This window comes from Oryctolagus cuniculus, chromosome 7 (genome assembly GCF_051225735.1).
Source record: "Oryctolagus cuniculus isolate XC-2025 breed Fujian yellow rabbit chromosome 7, ASM5122573v1, whole genome shotgun sequence".
NCBI classification, from domain to species: domain Eukaryota; kingdom Metazoa; phylum Chordata; class Mammalia; order Lagomorpha; family Leporidae; genus Oryctolagus; species Oryctolagus cuniculus.
This window is the reverse complement of record NC_142873.1, coordinates 67,287,660-67,312,834: the sequence shown is the minus strand read 5'-3', so window position 1 is coordinate 67,312,834 and position 25,175 is coordinate 67,287,660. Positions and strand designations below refer to the sequence as shown.

The window sequence follows — 25,175 nt, the reverse complement described above, 5'->3', positions numbered from 1 at the left end:
TTTCTTCATGGTCTACAGAGTCACATCTGGTCTATCCTACCTCTCTTGCCTCATATCACTCCATTTTACCTTCTGTTGTGTCAAAGTTCGGCTATGTTATCTTTTTTTTAAATGTTCACTGAATATTCTCATCTTTTTCTTACCTTAAGGCTTACGCTTTCTCTTTCTCTTTAGAAAAAAATCATTTTATTTATAAAATTGGAGAGTTAGAGAGAAAGTGAATGAATATGTCATTTGCGGGTTCACTCTCTAAATGGTCTCAATGTTCTGGGCTGGGCCAGGCTAAAACCAGAAGCATGGAACTCCATCTGGGAGACCCACATATGTGGCAATGGCCAAAGCTTTTGAGTCTTTTTCTGCTGCTGGATTGGAAATGAAGTAGCTGGGACTAAACCAGCTCTCACATGGGATGCATGCGTCTCAGGAGGCAGCTTTACCCACTGCGCCCCTGCACCCAGACACTTGCCCCTCTTGTTCTTTCTTCTACCATCTTGCTCTTTCTGTGACCTTGAAATGACTGACTCCATCAAATGATTCAAGTCACAGCTGACAGTATCTCCTTCAGTGATGCCTACTTTTCATCCAGTGTAAAATATCTTGATGGTGCAAGCACTGTGTATTTTATTTACTGTTTTTTCCTAGTAATCCTTTTTACTACCTGAAATTACTTTATTTTCCCTTTTATTACTATTGTATTTATTATTTACTCATGTATTTATTCCCATTCACTAGATTGTAAGCTTTGAAAACGGAAACATGTCTGTGCATCATTGTATCCTTATGTCATCCCCAGCCCTTGGTGAAAAGCAGACACTTGAGCATTGCTTGTTGAATGAATGGATAAAATTTTTCTCAGCTGGACTATTATCATGTTTCCTAGGATTTCAATTACTATAAGAATGAAGATGGATGTGAATACAATTATTTAGTATTGTATCAGGTACAAGAAATATTTGACTACAGGAAGAAAACAACCAATTCCACCACAAACCCTACTACTATAGCCCCAGTAATAAAGACATGATTTGATGCAGGGGAAGCAAGTTCTCTTTCTCTAGCTTATAAACATTTAAATTCCAAGTAGTTGCTAAATCTAAATGTAGACATTTTTGTAGCTAAAAATTTAGGTTGTGGTGGAAAGCAGAATTAGATAGGATATTCTATTCTTTTATGTTTATTAATTATATTGTTTTAATAATTACATTATAAATGGTTACGTTTTAAAGTTTAAAAATCCATGGTTAAAGTAATATTTTCAATGTTTCTGTTGGCTTAGTTATTTTCCTTCTGTTATTGAAGGTAAATGGATGATCTAATCCTAATTAAATAAAACATGAATAATTACTTTTTAGATATACATAATGCCAGGTGTTTGAAATAGCCAATATTCCCTGTATAAAAAAATCAGTAGATCTTTGAGGCCATTTAGATTATTTTCATGGGAGATCTTATGAATGTTCTTCAGCTGTTGCATGAACATTATTATTGATAATCTTTTTCAGAGAATGAATATGCAACTTGTACTCCAAGTATTTATTCATATTAATATTTACTTTGTAACATGTGCTTTTACAGGAATATAAATAGTTCCTAGAAAGAACATCTATCACCTGAGAGCAAAATGAAGATCTTTCTGTTGCTTTCTGCCCTTGGGTTCTGCTGGGCACAGTATAGCCCACATACCCAACAGGGACGCACATCTATTGTCCACCTGTTTGAATGGCGCTGGGTTGATATTGCCAAGGAATGTGAGCGATACCTGGCTCCCAATGGATATGGAGGAGTTCAGGTGAGTTTTGTTCATGGGACCAATTGCAGAGTTTCTTATGCTTATAACGAATTGTATTCTGATCAACATCTCTAAAGTGGGTAAAGTGGAGTTTTATGTGAATGTATTCTCAATAAAACAGTTTTGTGTAGAAGAACAAATTTGGTACTTTTGGCAACTTTGTTTTGGTTTCTGATAGAATCTTTCCCCAGCAGGATATCTTTAATGTGCTAATAATAGTTTTGTTGTTTCTTTAGAAATGCAGCTACATAAAAGTTGAGAAATACTTGTTGACCAGTTTCTGGAACATTCAATAGTATACATTAAAGTATAATTTGGTACTTATTGATACATTTTATATTTTAGGTCTCTCCACCCAATGAAAACATTGTAGTTACCAATCCTTTTAGACCTTGGTGGGAAAGATACCAACCAATTAGTTATAAATTATGCACCAGATCTGGAAATGAAGATGAATTCAGAGACATGGTGACGAGATGCAACAATGTCGGTGTAAGTGAAGTTTCCTTTAAAAATTTGGAGGGAACTCATTTTTCTCAGTCTTCTCTTGCTGTTTTGAGTAGAAAGATTTTCATATTTTAAACTGTTAAATTTCACTCCATACCTTAGCTGTAACTCAAAATTTGCATTGTGCTATGTTCAAATTGCATAAATCTTTTTGTAGCCACAATTTATCTACCAAAGTAGAAATTTGTTAAAGTAGAATTCATTTATTTTTATTAAAAGATTTTATACATTTATTAGAGAGGAAGAGTTACAGACAGTGAGAGGTAAAGACAGAGAGAAAGGTCTTTCTTCCATTGATTCACTCCCCACATGGCCACAATGGCCAGAATTGTGCTGATCTGAAGCCTGGAGCCAGGAGCTTCTTCTAGGTCTCCCACACGGGTGCAGGGGCCCAAGGACTTGGGCCATCCTCTACTGCTCTCCTAGGCCACAGCAGAGAGCTGGATTCAAAGAGTAGCAACAAGGACTAGAACCAGTGTTCATTTGGAATCAGCACTATAGGCAAGGGTGTTAACCTGCTGAGCCACAGCACCGGCCCCAGCATAAACAATTTCTGAAAACATTTTTCTTTCTAGCAAATGGATTCCCTTTACAATCATTTTTATATGACTATGTCTCCATCTGAAATTCCTAGGTTTTTTTCAACATTGGTATTTCATACAAAATAGTTATCTTCCCTCTTTAATGAGGAATGTAATGAGATACTAATATCTACTATCTTGTATTCAAATACTCAGTAAAGGATGGAGGCTAACTTCTTCTTTCCCAATAATCTCTCCTGTCTCAATTTAATCCTTTCCTCAAAAATGGCAACTTTCATGTCTTCCTATTATGACAGTTTCTTTTGTGTCAAGTTTTCATTCATGTAATTACACGGTTGATCAAATGTTGATAAGGGTTGTTGATCCTCAGTTAACATTAGTTTTGTTTCATATTCTACCTTTGTTTTGTAGAAAATTTATAAAATATGAGAAATAATTTTGAGTTTTATTTGTGTTTCTATTAGTGCCTCTCTGTAAGTCAAACTGGAGTGGAAACCTTGTTTTTCAGGTCCGTATTTATGTGGATGCTGTAATTAATCATATGTGTGGAGAAGGTGGAGGTGCAGGAACACACAGTACCTGTGGGAGTTACTTCAATGCTCAAAACAGGGACTTTCCAGCTGTCCCATACTCTGGTTGGGATTTCAATGATGGTAAATGTAAAAGTGGAAGTGGAGGCATTGAGAGCTACCAAGACATTTATCAGGTAATTTCTCAAAAATTAGTAATATGAGTAAAGTATTATCTGTATCTTAAATTAGACACATGTAGTTCATTGAACTCCATTTCAATTATGAGTGTAGATTCTTTGGGAGAACATGTTACCAAGTTTGACTGTTTAAAAATACACACTCAAATCAATATTTGAAAAGTTCCCCCAATTAAAAATCTCATCTGCTACATTTCATAAATTCCCCATTTTTGTACTAGGAAATTTTTAAAAGATATGTCTGTAGTGCCCAATGCAAAGAAGGCACTATAGAAGTATCTGTTGGTGAATATGTTCATCAAAAACCAAATAGATTCTCAAGTTAAAGGTGATGTTTTATGAATCACAAATTTTCAACCTCAACAGGTCAGAGATTGTCGTCTGACTGGTCTTCTTGATCTTGCATTGGAAAAAGATTATGTGCGTTCCACTCTTGCTGCGTACTTGAACCGTCTCATTGACATTGGTGTAGCAGGGTTCAGACTGGATGCGTGTAAGCATATGTGGCCTGGAGACATAAAGGCAGTTTTGGACAAGCTGAACAATCTAAACACAAAGTGGTTCCCTTCAGGAAGTAAACCTTTCATTTACCAAGAGGTATGTCTATACGTATAAGTGAAGATAAAATAGTCTAATTAGAAACTAAATAACAGATTTAATTAAATACACAATGTATGGCAGTTGATGATGGGGTCTTTTATATACAGCAGTGTTCTTTAAACTCTTTATCTCGGAGACAGCAATTCTTTCTCACATTGTATTGGACGTGCAAACAATTTGAAGAGGCCTCAAAGCCCCCAGGAAACATTATGGAAGGCAGAGAATCAAATAGGTCTTGTCTGAAGCCAGTCTATCTGGGTTGGAATCTTGACTATGCAACTAATAACCTTATGTTTTTTAGGCAACTTTACTAATCTTTCTGAGAACAATTCTTTTCCATAAAGAAAAGGGTTAATGATAAAGTTTTTATCTTGGTTGTCTGTGGGGAATAACCAATGAGTTGATGTTCATCAAACCCTGAGGATTGTTGTCAGTCAAATAATAAATGCTGTGTTAGTTTGAACTCTTATTATCATTTATGTGGGAGACTAAATTATGTCAGTATTCTCTCAGGACAACAGATCACCTTGTCATCATTTTTCTTTCAATATTGTAACATACATGTTATCCAAAAAGTCAGAATCACCCTATGAGCATAACCGTTTTAGACAATTGAAATTACATATTCTTAATCCATTCTCTATCAATGTTAATGTGTTCACTAAAATGCTTCAAATTCTCATGTAAAATAATATTTTCCCCTACATTTCTACTAGGTGATTGATCTGGGTGGTGAGCCAATTACAAGTAGTGAGTACTTCGGAAATGGCCGTGTGACAGAATTCAAGTATGGTGCAAAACTAGGCACGGTTATTCGCCGGTGGAATGGAGAGAAGATGTCTTACCTAAAGTAAATAACTTATTATTTGTCACTTGAGTCATGTCTCACACCTACTGGTCTTACTACCCAAGTGATAATTATCTTCTTAGAAGCTCCCTATTTTGGGCAAAAATTCAAAGAGTGAATTATTTTAAGGCTTAGTGTTCCCCAAGCTGCAAGTAATCTTCTTTTTTTTTTTTTAATTTAGAATGCCAATCACAAAGAAGTTTGTCTAGAAACACAACATATCACCTGCATTTTTTTACATGCATGTAATACGAGCATACTAGTGTAATGTTTTTATACATGATAAAATAAAACTGGATTATTAAAATGAACATAACATTTTTAATGTACTTAAAATGTGGGCACACTATGAATTGAAATGTACCATATCAATTTTTTTGATATGAGAAAATGTTTGTATATGGAATGTCAGAATTGATCTCATTCTACCCCATTTTGGTAATCTGTATAATGTGATAGGAATGTTGACCTTTCTGAAGCCTATCCAAATTGCAATATACTGAAGCCTCTATAAGAATTTTTAATAACAAAACAGATAGTCTCTGTGACAAGAATCGAATACAAGTAATTCACATATGTATCAAAATAGGAAATATTTTAAACCTGCACGTATATTAGAAAAACTCACAGAATATGCATTTATTTAGAGAAAATTTATTTGATAGCACTATATAGATACTCAGTTGGGTTACTCTAAAGCTATTGTAAAGGAGTACTTATATTTACATGTCTTATTACTTTAAAATTAGGAACTGGGGAGAAGGCTGGGGTTTCATGCCTTCTGACAGAGCACTTGTCTTTGTGGATAACCACGACAATCAGCGAGGACATGGCGCTGGAGGAGCATCTATTCTTACCTTCTGGGATGCTAGGTAGGAAACAGAATACGTTTTTAATTTTTAAACCCACTTTTCCAAAATGGTTTCCCATGATAATGTCATTTTGTAACTTTCAGACTGTATAAAATGGCAGTTGGATTTATGCTTGCTCATCCCTATGGAGTCACACGAGTAATGTCAAGCTACCGGTGGTCAAGAAATTTTGTGAATGGACAAGTAAGCTTTAAGTTGTTCAAGATACCTTTTTTCTCTAGAAAAAAGGAAGACTTGTTTTGATTTTACATGAACCTATTGCATTCTATTTACTCTTTAAATATTTATTAAATATAATTGTAATGTAATACATGGATCTTTGTAATACAGTGGATATTAAAGAAATAAAAGTCAGGTTTTCCATTTTCAAAAGTGTAGAAACTGTTTCAGAGATATGACAAATATTCATTCCCCAGTAAGAAAAAACATTTAAAAATAAGATAAACATCAGGCAATAAAATATGTGCTTCTTTAACTAAAGGGTTGATATTCTAAATAAAGACAATAGGAGACGTAAGAATCAGGACGGATTGGGTTTGGTATAATAGAAAATAAAAAAGAAAATACACTTTGTTAAAACTGTGAATTATTTGCTATTTGTGTTTCTAATTAAGGATACTAACGATTGGATTGGGCCACCAAACAATAATGGTGTAACTAAGGAAGTAACTATTAATGCAGACACTACTTGTGGCAATGACTGGGTCTGTGAGCATCGGTGGCGCCAGATAAGGTGGGACTATTTATGTTGAGATTTTCTCTAGTAGTAAAATGTCTTTAAACTGTAGGAGTGTAAGGATACCACCATTTTAAATGATGCTGTGCTTGCTTTTAGGAACATGGTCATTTTCCGTAATGTAGTCGATGGCCAGCCTTTCAGTAACTGGTGGGATAATGGTAGCAATCAAGTGGCTTTTGGAAGAGGAAACAAAGGATTCATTGTCTTCAACAATGATGACTGGTAAGTAGATGTCAATTTAAGAGTGCAGCTTAAACTTGTATATTGTTGGTTTATCTGTTTCGTGCTTATTAACTTGTTTTATCTGAAAATTCTTTTAATGAGGTATTTAAGGAAACATAAAGTAGGAAGAAAACAATATCCTGATGGCTCTTATTCCTTTGTTCTCCTCTTTTTATAATGTTTTTTTCTTTCAAGAATTATTTTCTGCATCCTTGCAAAGTCATGTACTTGCACAATCTATAAAAATCCTATAATGCTCACATGCACACAATCTACAAATTTATAATATAGTTAATGTAGGTGTTTTCAATCCCATGTAGTCCTGATTTTTTTTTTTATCATGGAAAAAATTTTTCTTGGTACGGGAATATGTTTTTTTCCCTTGCAGTTTTTCTCCACGCCTCCTCAATCTAATTGGTACCCCTTCTTTACTTTTCTATGACAAATTTGATATTTTATAGCAAATATGTAAGAAGTATGTAAGCAAATATGTAAGAAGTACCTTATGGCTAATGATTTCCTTCTCGAGGTTTTTAATGTTCAGTTCTGAAACTTCTCATTGTTGGCCTTGCATTTGTGATTCTTGAATCCTCTGCCTCTAAAACAGTGATGACCTGACATATAGAATCCCAGCTCGAAATACTTCTTTGTCAGCAGTTGAAATGTCTCAGCCAAGCCAACTTCTACCCATGTTGAACTCACTCTAGCCTAAATTATATTTACTGGCTAAGAAATAAGTAACTATATAAATAAGACAAACCTTTCTCCTTTTCAACACAGGAGCCCCTAGCTAAATCTTTAATATCGGTTATTTATGAAGTGTAAAACCAAAATAAATTATTCAGGAAAGCTTTGTATTCCAAATTATGTCCTTCACAGAAATGTTAGATTATTTTAACCTCCACACAAATTATTTTTAGCGTATTAAAAAACAAAGAGCTTTTTGAAGACAGAATCCTATTTAATTCTTAAAAATGGCAGTATTTGTCCCTTTGGGATTGGCTTATTTCACTCAGCATAATGTTTTCCAAATTCCTAACAGGGATCACTTTTCAGTTAAAATTTAAACACCTAAGAATAATTGTGTGTTAATTACAGAGTTCTACCAATGGTACTAGAACAAAAAAATACTAAAATGGATAAAGTATTACATTGTACATCAACAGTCAGGACAAGAGCTGATCAAGTCACTGTTTCTCATAGTGTCCATTTCACTTCAACAAGTTTCCCCTTTGGTGCTCAGTTTTGTTCTCCCTGATAGGTGACATCTAACTGAGCACCAAAAAGGAAACCTGTTAAAGTGAAATGAACACTATGAGAAATGGTGACTTGATCAGCCCTCACCCTGACTGTTGATGAGCAACTTAATATGTTATCCCTCTTAGTATTTTTTGTTTGTTTGTTCTACTTAATACTTTTGGTTGAATACTGTAATCAATACACAATGCTTCTTAAGTGCTGAAACTTAACTGAAAAGTGATCACTGTTAAATATAAGAGTGGGAATAAGAGAGGGAAGAGATGTGCAATTCAGGACATGCTCAAGCTGACTTACCTCAAACAGTAGAGTTAGAAACATACCAGGGGATTCCAATTCAATCCCATCGAGGTGGCATGTACCAATGCCATCTCACTAGTCCCAATGATCAATTTCTGTTCACAATTGATCATAATGATAGGACTAAGAGCCAAAGGGATCACATAAACAAGACTAGTGTCTGAAAATACTAGCTGATAGAATAAATAAGGGAGAGAACGATCCAGCATGGGAAGTGAGATACACAGCAGACCCATAGAATGGCAGATGTCCTAAACAGCACTGTGGCCTCAGAATCAGCCCTTAAGGCATGTGGATCCAGCTGAAAAGTCCATGAGAATATTTCAGGCATGAAAAGCCAAGACACTCTGGGAAAAAAAAAAAAAAACTAAATGAAAGATATCTGCAAGTGAGATACCAGTGGAAAGAATGGGTCATCAAAGAAGGAGGAACCTTTCTCTGAAGGGAGGAGAGAACTTCCACTTTGACCATGGCCTTGTCTAAATATGATCAGAGTCAGTGAACTCAGGGGGCTTCCATAGCCTTGGCAGCTCATGACAAGAGCCTAGGGTGATTACTGAGGCCATAAACAAGAGTGTCAATTTGTTAAGTCAACAACAGGAATCACTGTGTACTTACTCCTCATGTAGGATCTCGGTCCTTAGTGTGCTGTACATTGAGATTTAATGCTATAACTAGTACTCAAACAGTATTTTTCACTTTATGTTTCTGTGTGGGAGCAAACTGTTGAAATCTTTACTTAATGTATGCTAAACTGATCTTCTGTATATAAAGAGAATTGAAAATGCATCTTGATGTGAATGGAAGGGGAGAGGGAGTGGGAAAGGGGAGGGTTGCGGGTGGGAGGGACGTTATGGGGGGGAAGCCATTGTAATCCATAAGCTGTACTTTGGAAATTTATATTCATTAAATAAGAGTTAAAAAAATGGCAGTATTTTCTTAAATTAATTTGAAGACAAATTTAAAATATTTATATCTACCAGAGGTAGTATTTATAGAAAGGTGGCAATTTCTGCAAATCTTGTCGCTCCCCCATTCACGGAGGAACAACACAGGACCCTGTGCTGTTCTTTTGTCTGCTCGGCCCTTCCCGGGTTTGCTGCTGGTCCTTCCCTGGTTGGCTGCGGACACCTCCACCTCCGTGGAGGGGTAGCTCCCCCTGCCACTTTCCCCACTTCCGTGGAGGAGCGGCACACCGCCGGCCGGCTCTCTCGGGGGCTGCACAGGTGTTCCTTCAGATGTTCCTATTGCATGTTGTCTCTCTCCTCCTTTATAGTCCTCTTCCACCAATCCCAACTCTGCTACCCACACGCCGAGTACGCTGCTCTCCTCCAATCAGGAGCAGGATCAGCTCCTGCAGCTTATAAGTCAAACTGGGGAGACGCAGCTGTGTAGAGGTTGTTTGGGCTCTCTCTCAGCACCATATTGTGGGAGAGTAGATGCATAGAATAAGTCTTAATTCCAGTAACTTAGTCTAGTCTCAGTTTCTCCCCACAAATCTTCAATTATATTCTTCAACCTTTGTCTTTCAGTGATATCCTCTTCTGAGTACATAATTCCTGGTTCTTCTGCTAGAAGTCCTTTGGTCCTGAGAGTGCTTTTCACATACACTGGAATTGTGGTTGTTTTGGATATTTTTCTTATTGAAACTTGACTACTTAGATTTCTATGGCACAAAGTTAATTATTTGCTTGGGAGATGGTCTGTATTCTTGCATTTAATTACAATGAACTGAAAGTAAATGTTCAATTTTATGTTACAGGTCATTATCTTCAACTTTGCAAACTGGTCTTCCTGGTGGCACATACTGTGATGTCATTTCTGGAGATAAAAGTGGTAACAGTTGCACAGGAATTAAAGTCTCTGTTTCCAGTGATGGCAAAGCTTACTTTTCTATTAGCAACTCTGCTGAAGATCCATTCATTGCAATTCATGTTGATGCAAAATTATAAAATTCAAATAAAGTGAATTCAGCAAAGCAATGACTGTGTTCCATTTCCTCATTAATCTTTAGTAGAATCTGTAATAACTAGGGGGTAGCATGGGGCAATGGGTTAATTTGCCACTTGTGATGCTGGCATCCCATATAGGAGTGCCTTGCAGGTCTTGGCTGCTCTGTTTATTATCTGGTTTCTTGTAATGTGCCTAGAAAAGCAGTGGAAGGTGGCCTGTATCCTTGGGTACCTGCCATCCAATGGTGGACATTTCTTGTTTTGGCTTGTCTCAGACCTAGCTGCTGTGGACATTTGGTCAGTGACAGCAGATGGAAGCGCACGTTTTCTCTCTCTCTCTCTCTCTCTCTGGGTGTGTTTGTGTATTTGTGTAAGTGTGCATGTGTGTGTTTCTCTTTCTACCCTTTTGATTTGTCTGTCACTCTTTCTTTCAAATAAATAAATAAATAAATACTCTTTTTAAAAAGCTATAAGTATCAATATTGAAAAATTTATAAAAGCATAAAAATTCCACAATATAAATGAGATAATTGCAGTTAACATGCTGGATATTTTAGATTACTTTAATCTATTTTCAACGGAATGTGTAAGAATGCAGAATGACATCCTGACAAATACAATTGTTGTCATTAATCCTATTTTTCTAGCTATATCTCTATTTTATTTCTGTATCTATAATAGAGTCTTTTTGTCAATTTCTCAGAGAGTCGGTATAGTAATGTTTATATTGAAATAAAGTCTGTATGGATTTTGCAAAGTGAAAACACTATTGTAGAGCTGAAAAATAGAAGAAATCTAAATTACGCAACATATCATGTTTAATTAACAGGAATCGTATACTTATTTTCTTCTTAATGTTTTTGGCTTACTATTGTTTGACTTTATTCCTTCTCTTATTCTCTAACTCTGGTGTTCATTAAGGACCTTCGTGACATGTTCTCTAAATTTTCTTTCTAATCCACTAGTATTTTTTTATTTGTATGAATCTCGTAATTACAACATTAATCAATTTTAAATATCAAAATATATTTTATTCTGGACATCTTTCAGATCTGATTGAAATTATAGTTGTCAAAACAAAACAATTCAATGGGAAACTGCAAAAACATCATCAAAAAATGTGCCTAGAAAGGATATTTAAATGGTCATGGGAACAAATCATTGTGATGTGGAACAAAAATACATCATAAGTGTAATTCACATAGTCCAGAACAGCATAGAACATCCATATCAGTCTTCCTTACACAATATTCATGAAAACTGAAAATCAAGAGAAACAATAATTCTTACCCAAACTCCCACCCACTCACCCACCCCATCCACTCTCCCACCCCTTCTCCCAACCCTCTTTCTCCTCCTCCTGTTTAGTCCAAGAAAGAAAAAAAAAGAAAAAAAGAGAAAAAATAAGATAAAAAAACCTAGAAAAATGCCCCTCAACTTCTAGACAAGGGCTGTTCAATGCTATTTCTTCTCAAAGGTGACTTCACTTTTTCCACTTCCTATTTTTCCTTTCTTCCTCCTCCTTCTTTCCTGTAGAAACTTATTGTCTTCAACGAAGAATCCAATAATGATACATCTTTTGTGAGCTCTTAGACATACCCACAGCTTATGAGACTTAAAAATATACTGTATATAATACACTAAAATGAAGTGATCTTTGAGAGTAAGTTTTACTATTAAGTCTCATGATACAGTTCTTTCAGAACAAGGGTCTTGCTGGGGAAGTGCATGCACAGTGACTCTTGTTGTTTATATAACATTTTTTTAAAAAATATTTATTTATTTATTTATTTGAAAGTTAGAATTACACAGAAAGAGAATTAGAGGCAGAGAAGGAGAGAGATCTTCCATCTGCTGGTTCCCTCCCCAAATGGCCACAAAGGCTGGAGATGCATCAATCTAAAGTCAGGAACCAGGATCTTCAACCAGGTCCTCCATTCGGGGAAAGGTGCCAAGGACTTGGGCCATCTTCTACTGCTTTCCCAGGCCATTGCAGAGAGCTGGATAAGAAGTGGAGCAGCTGGGACCCAAACTGGTGCCCATATGGAATGCTGGCAGTGTAGGTAGTAGCCTTACCAGTGACGCCACAGTGCCAGACCCTATATAACAATTAACACTCCTATGTATGACATCAGTGATCACCAGAGGTTCTTAAGAGATCTGCCTATGCTGTGTAATCCTTTAGGATCCTCTAGATCAACAAAGCCATAAAAAGTAGTTTTTTTCTCCCTTCAGAAGAAAGTACATCCCTCTTTGGTGGCAACTTCTTCCCACTAGGGTCTCCCCTCAGAGGTCCTTTATGTAGACCATTTTTTGCCACAGTGTCTTGGTCTTTGATGCCTAAAAAACTCCCCCTAGTCTTTTCAGGCAGAATAGAATGCCTTAAGGGCTGATTCTGAGGTCGGAGTGCTACTTAAAGTTATTGTATTCCATGAATCTACTGTATGAACTGCTTCCAATGTTGAAGCCTTCATTTCTTTTTAATACTGTCTATTATTATTTCCAGATATTTAGTCCTATTTATAAGATCATTGTAACACTTAATACTATAGATATAGACACTTTACTACTTAACCCCATTATTCCTTTGATCTCTATAAAATTTAAGAAAATAGGGAATGTTTGACTTCCTCCTTCCCTATTTGTATCCCTTTGATTCCTTTTTCTTGTCTAATGGCTCTGGATAAAACTCAAAGACTATATTGAAAATCAGTGGTAGAAAAAAAAAGAATCATCAGAAATTACTACAAAGAGTTGTATGCCAGCAAACAGGGAAATTTGTCAGAAATGGATAGATTCCTGGACACATGCAACCTACCTAAACTGAACCAGGAAGACATAGAAAAACTAAACGGGCCCATAACAGACAGAAATTGAAACAGTAATAAAGGCCCTGCCAACAAAGAAAAGCCCAAGACCAGATGGATTCACTGCTGAATTCTACCAGACATTTGAAGAAGAACTAACTCCAATTCTTCTCAAACTATTCAGAACAATCGAAAAAGAGGGAATCCTCCCAAATTGTTTCTATGAAGCCAGCATCACCTTAATTCCTAAGCTGGAAAAAGATGCAGCATGGAAAGAAAATTACAGACCAATATCCCTGATGAACATAGATGCAAAAATCCTCAATAAAATTCTCGCCAATAGAATGCAACAACACATCAGAAAGATCATCCACCCAGCCCAAGTGGGATTTTTCCCTGGTATGCAGGGATGGTTCAATGTTTGCAAAACAATCAATGTGATACACCACATTAACAGACTGCAGAAGAAAAGCCATATGATTATCTCAATAGACACCGAGAAAGCATTTGATAAAATACAACACCCTTTCATGATGAAAACTCTAAGCAAACTGGGTATGGATGGAACATTCCTCAATACAATCAAAGCAATTTATGAAAAACCCACAGCCAGCATCCTATTGAATGGGGAAAAGTTGGAAGCATTTCCACTGAGATCTGGTACCAGACTGGGATGCCCATTCTCACCGCTGCTATTCAATATAGTTCTGGAAGTTTTAGCCAGAGCTATTAGGCAAGAAAAAGAAATTATAGGGATACAAATTTGGAAGGAAGAAGTCAAACTATCCCTCTTTGCAGACGATATGATTCTTTATTTAGGGGATCCAAAGAACTCTACTAAGAGACTACTTTTTCAATGAATAACTTTATATATAGTTATTCTATATATATATATAGAATATATATATATATATATTTCTCTCTGTCTTAATCTAGGGATGGTTTGTTCTGCTCTGTTGGCATAGACTCGGCTCACCCACTTCCCTCAAAAGAGACCAGTGCTTTTTGTTAGCCCCAGGGGGTATAATTGTCCGCACTTCACAAAAACCATGCACTGGATCTGTGCAGTCCTTGGTGTACGCACCAATTCCACAGCAGTGTCCTTCAGCAGGTACCATGTAGCCTTGGGGCATGTGGGGCCTCCCACAATGACTGCCCAAAGTTTTAGCACACCCTGAGTCCTCCCATGAAGACTCAGTGTTTTCACAGACCTTGTACACAAGCCTTCCACAGTTATGAGCATCAGCCCTCTGTCAGTTCTCCCTGCCAGACTCAGGAGTCTCCACTCGGCTGGTTGCTGGGCATGGACAACAGCTGGTGCAGCTGTTATATATGTCCAAAATGGAGCCTGTTATGCCATTTTTCTCTCCATAGACTTGTTACAAGATCAGTTACAGGGTGATAAAGGAGTTGGAAATGTGTCTCCCCTTTTTTTCTCCACAAGTTGGGAAGATACGTTATCCCCACGGGGCTCTAAGATGGATTCTCTGTGGGTTCAACCTGCACCTTTATTGCCAGTGGCTTGAGCTGCTGCAGTCTGGTCTTACCTCACTCTCCAAAGCTGGTGCAGAGGGTCTCAGCTGCTGGGGTCCTGAGTTGTGTGTATCCATGCCTTCCACATGGGTCCACTGTATCCCTCTAATTTGTGTGGAGTTTCTTCTGCCATTTTCCCATTAACTCTTCCATGAGACTGTACTCTCTCCACTTCTTAAAACTTCCTTCTCCTGGACTATAGCAGTAAGCTCCCTCCCTACTCTGCCATCTTAATCCAACCTCTATATTCTCTTATTCTTTAAGTTTCCTCCTTTAACTCTTTTTAATCTATAGAACTCCTTCAATTTGTGCAACTACTGAGGAATTCATCTTCCCTTACATATAGAGGATAAAATTACCTTCTGTGTCAAAAAAGGGTTAATTTTAGTCTCAATCATTGTTCTGTTTTGTTTGAATTTCCAAGTTTCATTTTTAAATGACTCATGCAACTTTGAAAGGCAGATATAAGAAAAATGTCTAGATGAAAAAATGTGCTTTTCAATTTGTTGCTGAGAATGGTGAAATTTCAGGAGAAATTATTTAAGAGCTCCAAGAAAAACAATACTTAAAAAAAGACAGCTGAAGAAGTGATATATTAAAAGCTCTTTAAAGGTCTTCCACAAGAAATTGAACAGATGGGTAAATACCCAGTCTGTTTGCACTTTTTGTCCTTGATCATAAACTCTGAAATTAAAAAAAAAAGATATACTTGTCTCAGAGTCATTCGAATATCAGATTTTATGTAGAAATGGTTGCATCAAAAGGTTTTATCTATAAAGAGAACACTTAAACTTGCATGAAAAATGATATCCATTATTTCTTCCAATACAAATTTGCTAAATAAAAGCAACTCACATTTTTAAATACCTTTAAAGATTTTTTGAATCACAAAATGATTATATTCACATATGAATTCCATCAGAGGACTTTTTTTTTTTTTTTTGAAAGGTAGAGTGGACAGTAGAGAGAGAGACAGAGAGAAAGGTCTTCCTTTTTGCCGTTGGTTCATCCTCCAATGGCCGCCGCGGCTGGCGCGCTGCGGCCGGCGCACCGCGCTGATCCCATGGCAGGAGCCAGGAGCCAGGTGCTTTTCCTGGTCTCCCATGGGGTGCAGGGCCCAAGCACCTGGGCCATCCTCCACTGCACTCCCTGGCCACAGCAGAGAGCTGGCCTGGAAGGGGGGCAACTGGGACAGAATCCGGCGCCCCGACCGGGACTAGAACCCGGTGTGCCGGCGCCGCTAGGTGGAGGATTAGCCTAGTGAGCTGCGGCGCTGGCCCAGAGGACATTTTTAAGAAACCTCAGCTACCTTATCTGTAAAATCAAATTAATGTCTACTCTACCAAACATGTCCTGCCTTCACCTTCCTTACTTAGAAACCTCAAAACCCGTTTCCTTTGTCTGGCATAGATGGTGTATAAGAACTCAATTCTAACTGCCTCGTGAGAACATTTCTTTGTGACCTCCTAGGTGTATTTATGTAATTCATCTTTTTCCTATTGTTAATGCCTTTTGTCAGTTTAATTTGTAGATATCCAACCACTGTAGGTTGGAGGATAGAGGAAAAGTGTGTTTCCTCCCTCATATATTGGCAACCGTGAAGTGATGGGAAGGTCACCCTACTTGCAGCTGAGTTCCTGAAATATTTGACAAAACCAGTACATATAAAATCTTTGTATAAAGTGGAGACTGAGCCTATTTAATGTTAACAGTAGAACCCCAGCCTCTCTGTCTCCCTTAGCCCAGGGTGTCCTTGCCTGTCCTTTACTAAATGGAATTCATGGAGTTGAAGGAGGGATATAGTTGGCCATACTGGATTCTAATCACCAGACTCCAGAGTCATTTCCTTCTCCCATAGTTAAAATTTTGTTAGGCAGCATTATCCAGAAGTGTTTGTTTAGGGGAATCTAGGCTCAGGTAAGGAAATTCCTTGTTTGAGACAGAAGGTAACTATCACATACAGGTCACCCCAACCCAGCTGCCAGATCAACTAAAGCCCATCTGGTGATCACAACCAGAAACTTGAACATGAGCTCAGCATGCACCTTTTGGCCTCAATTTCAATCTGTAAGAAACTTTATTCCTAACTCCTCAGAGAGTTCAGGAATTAAGCAACAGCTGCCTGCTTCCTTGCTCTGTACTTTGCAATTTGTACCTATTTTCTTGCAACACCCTGGTGTCAGTACTTGGCTTTCTGCACTCCGGGTGAGCAGATATGTTTGGGAGTTCTAATGCAACTGCAGCGACTAGTTTTGGGTGTTGTTCAGCACATAGTCAGCCTCCTGGTTTTCTGTCTGCAGTGTCCAATGGAATAAAGACTGTTAATAGTTGCTTTGTCTTTTCCTTTCCAATTTAGATTAGCAAGAGAAAAGCATGTTTAAGAATTGGGTCTTCGATTTATAACTGGTGAATTCCATTTGACTATTTATTGGTTATTGATCCTTTCCCTCTCAGAAGTAGCCTTTGCTTTAATGTGTCTCATTTTGTGTCCTGAGAGCTTAGCATGGTCCGAACCTGGTGAAGGGGTACAGGTTGTACTGTGGGCCTGCCCTGCGTCAGATTGAGGGTCCAGAGAATTTTTTTTAAAAGATTTATTTATTTATTTGAAAGTCAGAGTTACACAGAGAGAGAAGGAGAGGCAGAGAGAAAGAGAGGTCTTCCATTCCGCTGGTTTACTCTCCAATTGGTCGCAACTGCTGGAGCTGCGCCAATCTGAAGCAGGATCCGGGAGCTTCTTTCATGTCTCCCACGTGGGTGCAGGGGCCCATGGACTTGGGCCATCTTCTACTGCTTTCCCAGGCCATAGCAGAGAGCATGGTTGGAAGTGGAGCAGCTGGGACTGGAAACGACGCCTATTGGGATGCCAGTGCTGCAAGGGGTGGCTTTACTGGCTACGCCACAGCGCTGGCCCCCTGAGAATTTTTAAATTGCCAGATAAAACTGTGGGCTGCATCCAATGCTGCTGATTAACTGTCTACCCACAGGAGCCGGGTCTCTTGGATGAGGATCCATCTCAGTCTTTCTTTCTTTAAGTCTCTGCAGAACTGACTCTGGATCATGATGGCTGCATATTGTGTCAGCTTTTTGAGACACTTTATTGCATTTTGGGATATGTATGTATGTAATTAAAAGTATTTTTTTCTTTTGTCAATCAACCTTTTATCAGTTTGATTCATGGGCTTTCAGTTTAAAATGTAGGGGGGTAGAGAAAAAGTTTTATCTTCTGTGAGAGTAAGCTCCAAATTATCATAAAAATGAAAAAATATTGCATGGAATAAATATTTTCTGTCTTTTCCTCTAAAGCTATTAAATCAATTAAACAAAAAGTAATTTTGAAAGGGAAGGAAAGTAAAGAGGGATTGATTCATCAGAATTTTTTCTGAGGATGTTTTCTGCAAAAAGCAACTTTTTTTTGCAGAGATTGAATGTTAGACCTAGTACATGGGAAAATTTTGATTGCGCAGACTGTGATGGAAGCTAACTACTGCAGCTGGCATCATCCAGTTCACCAGCCGTCAGATAGAGGGAGAATGAGAGAGTGAGCAGAGCTAGATTTATTAAATTCACGGCAAGGCTGCAGCAGGAGTCAGAATAGCTATAGGCTAGTTGGCTGCTCGTGTGTGCTGCAGGCAAACAGTGTAACAAGCAGGACAGCTGGTTGCAGACAACTGCTGCAGTATGCTGCCAGGCAGCAGCAGGCCAGTAGGACAGCCGAAATTGGACACCTGGGCTGTATGGATGATAAGAGGGGAGACACATAGCTGAGGCAGAGTATGGATGATAAGAGGGGAGACACATAGCTGAGGCAGAGTGCCTCTGACGAGGGGATTTCCCAACACTAATGATTTCCTTGTTGCTGAGGATTTTCACTGGGGATCTATTGCCATGTACCCGGATGACTTTCATACAGACTCTGAGGTTTCCCTACAATGGCTTGTTTCTCTCTGTCTCTGGCTCGAGCTAATTGAAAAAGACAAACTAAAAGAATAAGGAAGGTAGAAACCAAATTGTCACTGCTACGACAGTACAGAGATCCAGGCTGCTTATTGCTCAAGGGTCAAAAAATGACAGGTAGGATTGATGCAAGGAAATTAGGGTTATTCAAGAGGCTAGCAACTTCCTATTATTTCCTTTGCAATATGTGACAAAAGCATTGTGATGTATGCTTGAAAAATCTAGGAAACAGAAGTGATAGTGCCAAACCTGGTGTCCTTGAGAAGCTCAGCTTAAACTGTGCAAATCATGTTTAAGGAATTGGAGTAGTGCTGTGGCAGTGCATATTACAAGGAAGAGTTTATGGGAAATCTGTGAAAGACTAAACCCCTCGTTATTTTTCCACCGATGAAAAAAGCAAACCCAGAACAGTAAGACTTGTTATTTCATGACTGAAAAACATGAAACTGAGTTTAGAAGACTGTTGACTTAAATAAGTAAATAAGGTAAGCTATTTTAATGTTTTTTTTTTTTTTTTGAGTATTATAAAGGTCTCTTCTTTTTTTGTTGCTAAGTGGTTTCTCTCATATGGTTTGGTAGAGTTCAGAGTTGCACAATCCATTTTAGGTTTGTTGACAACACATGTTTCAGTCTAGCAGCACAAAATGTACTGTTAATATTGGAAATATGTCTAGCTGTGACTAAAAATGTTTCTCTGATTGATGTCAGTGATTTGGCAGACAAATTTGATTATGTTTGTCTTTTTTCTCTAATCTTCGTATATGACTGATCTGAACTCACATCCATTTCCTTGTTGAACTTTATTTTTTTGGTCAGGGGCTTGTAACATTTACTCTTTTTATAAAATGTACACAATGAATATAAAATTTAAAGGGATTTGGAATTTTATCCAATGAAAGAAATAATTTACTTGACCAAAACTATAATAAAATCAATATTTGAAATTATGGGATATTGAAACTAGGAAAGTGGAAAACAATCAATAGTGCATATTACAAAGAAGAGTTTATGGGAAAGAGTTTATAAGGAAATGATAAAATCACATAGACAGATGTGACATGAAAAATACTCCCATAAGATTTTTGACTATGTTACTATTACTTATTTGCTTCTAGGAAATTTATTTAAAAGACACCTAAACTAAGAAGTATGAGTGATGAGTTACTTGCCTCTTCTTGATCCATATTAATTTATTTATATGGTAAAAAGTATTGCTATCTGGCACAGATGTAAGACTACTTCTGGAAGAAGAAAAGAAATTTGTAAATAAGCATTGTAAATGTTTGTATTTGTGTGTGTATGTGTGTGCGAAGGAAGCCATACAAACACAAGTTTTATGGAGGTTACTATTTTTTGGTTAATATGTTAGTGTTCTTTCATTTTTGTAACTCTGCCTTATGTAATTTCAGAAAACTTTGAACTACATAATTAGATTTATGTTACACAATGTGTTAAGATAAAAACTGAATTTGCAATATAGAATTTTCCTTATATGTCATTCGTATTGTGGATATGACATAAAATAGCCCATACCTTTCACATTATGCTGATTGGTGAGAAATTTTTTGGGAACACCATATTTTGTCCTTTTGAGCTAAAATTTTCTTTTTATCAATGAATATATTGTACTGATACTTCAAATATATTTACTGCTTCAGGAATATTGTTTTTGTCATGATATTACCAAAAGTACTACTTTATATTTTTATGGAATTCCAAATATATCCTATTTGACACAATCAGAATACTGCAGGCAATATACAGGCCATAGAACATTGATATTAATATTAATAATTGTAGCAGCTCCTCTGTGGAGAACTCTGTAAGGGTAACTATGGCAAAAAAGAAATGTAATAATTTCAATTGAACATTTTTATCTTATTTTTGATAGCAAAACATCAAAGCTTTACTTGCAGACTTTTTAAGCAATAATTGTATTTTTTGTTTTAATATCTTTGCTATGAGATTTATAGCATTTTATAATGCTTTTTAGGTGAAAATTAAGGCTGAATGAGAAAGTATATGATGATACGTGAACCCCAGTAGAAATTTGTTATTTGTTTGTACCTCACTTATCTTGTGATGCTAATAAAAGCTAAAATGAAACTGAAAATGATAATCAAGTCTGCTACTTTCTCCTTATATTGGAAGTATCCTAAATGCACCTGTGAAATATATGATCTGTTATTAAAAGGAACAGTCCAGAGTTTAATTGGTATGTTGAGAAGTATTTTTCAAAACCAACTTGAGTATACCAGAAATTCTAAATGAGGAAAAAAAAGTAAAAGAGAAGGAGAGAGGGAGGGAGTAAAAGGAGGGGGAGGGATGGGCAAATGTAGAGAAGGAAGAGTAGTGCTAGGAGGGAAGCAGAGCAGAATGGAGAGAGGGAAGTATCAAAAAGAAGAGAGGGAAAAATGTGGACAAATTACAGGTGGAAAATATGGCTGATCTCTTCTTATCTCTACCTGTTCTAAGTGATATGAACATAATTAGGAGAAGTAGAAAGTGTTATTAGAAGTTGGGAAGAAAGGAATGGAAAGAAATCAAAAGTGAGGATGGCCAAGTACATTAATTTGTTTATTCATAATACCAATTTTATGAGATACCTACAAGGTATCTAAAAGTTCATGGAAAAATAAAATTAAAAGAAAAGGTTTCTTTGGTGCAAAAAATTTTGAAATCCATAAACAGTTTTTTGTAACACACATTTTACAGAAATTTTGTAAATTCTAAGCTAAGTGCTTCTTCCAGGTGTCCTAGTTGGATGAAGGGGCCCAAGCGCTTGGGTCATCTTCCAATGCCTTCCTAGGACAATACCAGGGAGCTGGATAGGACGTGGAACCGAGTCAACTTTAACTTTAGCTGGGGCTGCGGTGAAGGCTCAACCTAATACGCCGCAGTGCCAGCCCCCAAATCTCTTTTCGTTAAAGGAAATGCATTCTTCAATCAGCTTTAACTTTACCTGTTTCATATGTTCGAAATGTGCTTTCCATTTTCATTAAGTATTGCAACATATTACTCATAACTATCTTAAAATTATGATTGTATCCTAAATTCATTATTTTTGCTTATATTTTGTATGTGCATCCTTTGTCCGACATAAAATAATCAATCAATAGAATAGCGCTAATAGAAATCTAACATAATTCACATATCTAATGTAACAATTTTTGAGACATTAAAAGAAGCAAAAAGGAAAGTAAATTCAAGTTTATATTGAAATTTTTTAGTTTAACATATTGTGAAATATTTTTTAACATAGAAGCAAAAGAAAATCATTAATTTTTAAATTCTATTTTCAACATCAACTCTGAAATTCAGATTGCATTGTACATTAGTAGTATGTCTCTGCTTAGATTCATTATATTTCCACTGCTCAGTAGCTAGCTGTTGCTACTGACTATCATACTAAACATTACAACTCTAAAATTCTAGGAGAAATGCTAGCATAACATGGAGAATGTCGACTTGTAGTCAGACCTTTGATCAGCCTTTTCCCTTGAAACATAGCATATAAATCTGGAAAATTACTAGTCTTGCTTGGTCTTAGTTCCTTCATGTTTACAAAGTAATTGCAATGATTAAAATTAAATGCATTATGCAATTTCTGCCATAGTCTTCATTTATTTTCAAAAATCCATTAAAATGTAACCCATGTTATGCCATATTCTTGAACAATACCTGAAACCTACAATTTGTATGTTATAGCTGTCTATTTCGCACCTAAGGTATTAAACCAATCATTTGCCAGCTTTAATTATTAAATGTGAAATTATTAAATGTTTAGCATCAAATGGTGGGCATATAAACATTCAATTATATAGAAAAATTTGTAATTCAAATCAAATCAGCTTACTAATGTCATATGTGCTTGAAGTTATTATATAGTAGAAGAGTTATTGACTTTGCTGAGCATGTATGGGAAATCTTCAAAACAATGTTGTTCATGCTGCATGTGGGAAGAATGGTATCTTACAGGTTCACAAAGATGGTGGAGGAAAATTACAGGATGAAGGAAAGCAATTGGTAAGTCATGGAGGTATGAAATTGTGCATAAAACATAATGAACTGATGAACTTCTAGCTCTGCAATGGATAGTTCTCATATGGTTGGTTGGGGAAAGACCAAAGAAGAGCATTAAGATTGATGGAGAGTGGCAGGCATTGTCGAACAGTGGGTTAAGCTGCCACTTGCAACACCACATCCCATGTCACAGAGTCAGTTCTGGCTGTTATGCTTTCAATCCAACTTCCTCTAATGTACCAGAAAAGCAGCAAAAGATGGTCTTAGTAGCTCCCTGCTACTCACATGGGAAACCAGGATAGAGTTCTAGGCTCTGGCTTCATTTTGGAACAGCCCTAGTCATTGTGGCCTTTTGGTGAGTGAACCAGCAGTTGAAAGATCTTTCTCTCTGTCTCTCCCTCTCTCCTTCTGACACTTTGTCTTTCAAAATGTATAAAAGTTATTTTTAAAAAATATTGATAGAGGAATAATTAAGGCCCATAGCACCCTGAAACCCTTCCCAAAGCTGGTACTTCCTTGGTTTTCCTTATGGTAAGAAATAACTTGACAACCCAATGATCTTATCTTTAATGTTTTTCTTTTCCTCTTTCCCCATGCCAATTTAGACATAGGCTTTTGCCTGTCTACCTCTGAAATATATCCTGTCTATGTCTTAGTCCAAGCCACTCTTCTCTTCTTGGACAGTGGTAAAATTCAAAATTCAAATATTTGATCTTTCTTTCTCCACTCTTGCTATCCTATCCTGTGATTTCTTCTCAGAGGCAATAGTAGCTGTTTCTTAAAGTACAATGGATTTGTTCAGTTTACATTTTGAGAGACTTCATGGCTTTAGATTTCTTCATGGTCTCCAGGGTCACACCTGGTCTAGCCTACCTCTCTTACCTCATATCACTCCATTTTACCTTCTGTTATGTCAAAGTTCAGCTGTTATCTTCTTTTAAATGTTCACTGAATATTCTCATCTTTTTATTATCTTCAGGCTTTTATATTTAGAAAAAATATTTTATTTCAACCAAAAGTATTAAGTAGAACAAAGAAAAAAAATACTAAGAGGGATAACATATTAAGCTGCTCATCAACAGTCAGGGTGAGGGCTGATCAAGTCACCGTTTCTCATAGTGTTCATTTCACTTTAACAGGGTTCCTTTTTGGTGCTCAGTTAGTTGTCACCTATCAAGGATAACAAGTGGTATTTGTCCCTTTGGGATTTGCTTATTTCACTCAGCATAATGTTTTCCAAATTCCTAACAGGGATCACTTTTCAGTTAAAATTTAAACACCTAAGAATAATTGTGTGTTAATTACAGAGTTCAACCAATGGTATTAGAACAAAAAAAAATACTAAAATGGATAAAGTATTACATTGTACATCAACCGTCAGGACAAGAGCTGATCAAGTCACTGTTTCTTTTTTTTTAACTTTTATTTAATGAATATTAATTTCCAAAGTACGACTTATGGATTACAATGGCTTCCCCCCCTTACCATCCCTCCCACCCACAACCCTCCCCTTTCCCACTCCCTCTCCCCTTCCATTCACATCAAGATTCATTTTCAATTATCTTAATATACAGAAGATCAGCTTAGTATACATTAAGTAAGGATTTCAACAGTTTGCTCCCACACAGAAACATAAAGTGAAAAATAATACATGATTTTTTAAATGATGATGAAATCAGATCAGACCTATTGTCATGTTTAATCCCAGTGAGAGTCAAGTTGGGAGTTGATAATTTCTTTTTTTTTTTTTTTACAGAAGATCAGTTTAGTATGCATTAAGTAAAGATTTCAACAGTTTGCACCCCCATAGAAACACAAAGTGAAATATATTGTTTGAGTACTCGTTATAGCATTAAATCTCAATGCACAGCACATTAAGGACAGAGATCCTACATGAGGAGTAAGTGCACAGTGACTCCTGTTGTTGACTTTACCAATTGACACTCCTGTCTATGGCATCAGTAATCTCCCTATGCTCCAGTCATGAGTTTCCAAGGCTATGGAAGCCCTCTGAGTTCTCCGACTCTTATCTTGTTTAGACAAGGTCATAGTCAAAGTGGAGGTTCTCTCCTCCCTTCAGAGAAAGGTACCTCCTTCTTTGATGACCTGTTCTTTCCACTGGGATCTCACTTGCAGGGATCTTTTGCCAGAGTGTCTTGGCTTTCCATGCCTGAAATACTCTCATGGGCTTTTCAGCCAGATCCGAATGCCTTTAGGGCTGATTCTGAGGCCAGAGTGCTATTTAGGACATCTGCCATTCTATGAGTCTGCTGAGTATCTCACTTCACATGTTGGATCACTCTCCCCTTTATTTATTCTATCAGTTAGTGTTAGCAGGTACTAGACTTGTTTATGTGCTCCCTTTGACTCTTAGTCCTTTCATTATGATCAATTGTGAACTGAAATTGATCACTTGGACTAGTGAGATGGCATTGGTACATGCCACCTTGGTGGGATTAAATTGGAGTCCCCTGGTATGTTTCTAACTCTACCATTTGGGGCAAGTCAGCTTGAGCATGTCC

At 36.9% G+C, this 25,175-nt stretch overlaps 1 protein-coding gene and 1 long non-coding RNA gene across 2 annotated transcripts in view; both read left to right on the top strand.

The window, feature by feature from the left end:
* The window catches only part of LOC149125601 (uncharacterized), a 34,186-nt gene that overhangs the window by 5,311 nt on the left and 3,700 nt on the right, over nt 1-25,175 (top strand). The gene's annotated exons all lie outside the window — the stretch shown is intronic.
* On the top strand, nt 1,609-10,366 carry LOC100343225 (pancreatic alpha-amylase). The gene is made up of 10 exons (XM_070076904.2): nt 1,609-1,789; nt 2,135-2,281; nt 3,347-3,544; nt 3,914-4,144; nt 4,864-4,997; nt 5,744-5,866; nt 5,950-6,049; nt 6,481-6,599; nt 6,702-6,827; nt 10,147-10,366. Exons 1-10 carry the CDS (start codon nt 1,622-1,624, stop codon nt 10,334-10,336), a joined length of 1,536 nt encoding a protein of 511 aa, XP_069933005.1. The 5' UTR covers nt 1,609-1,621; the 3' UTR covers nt 10,337-10,366.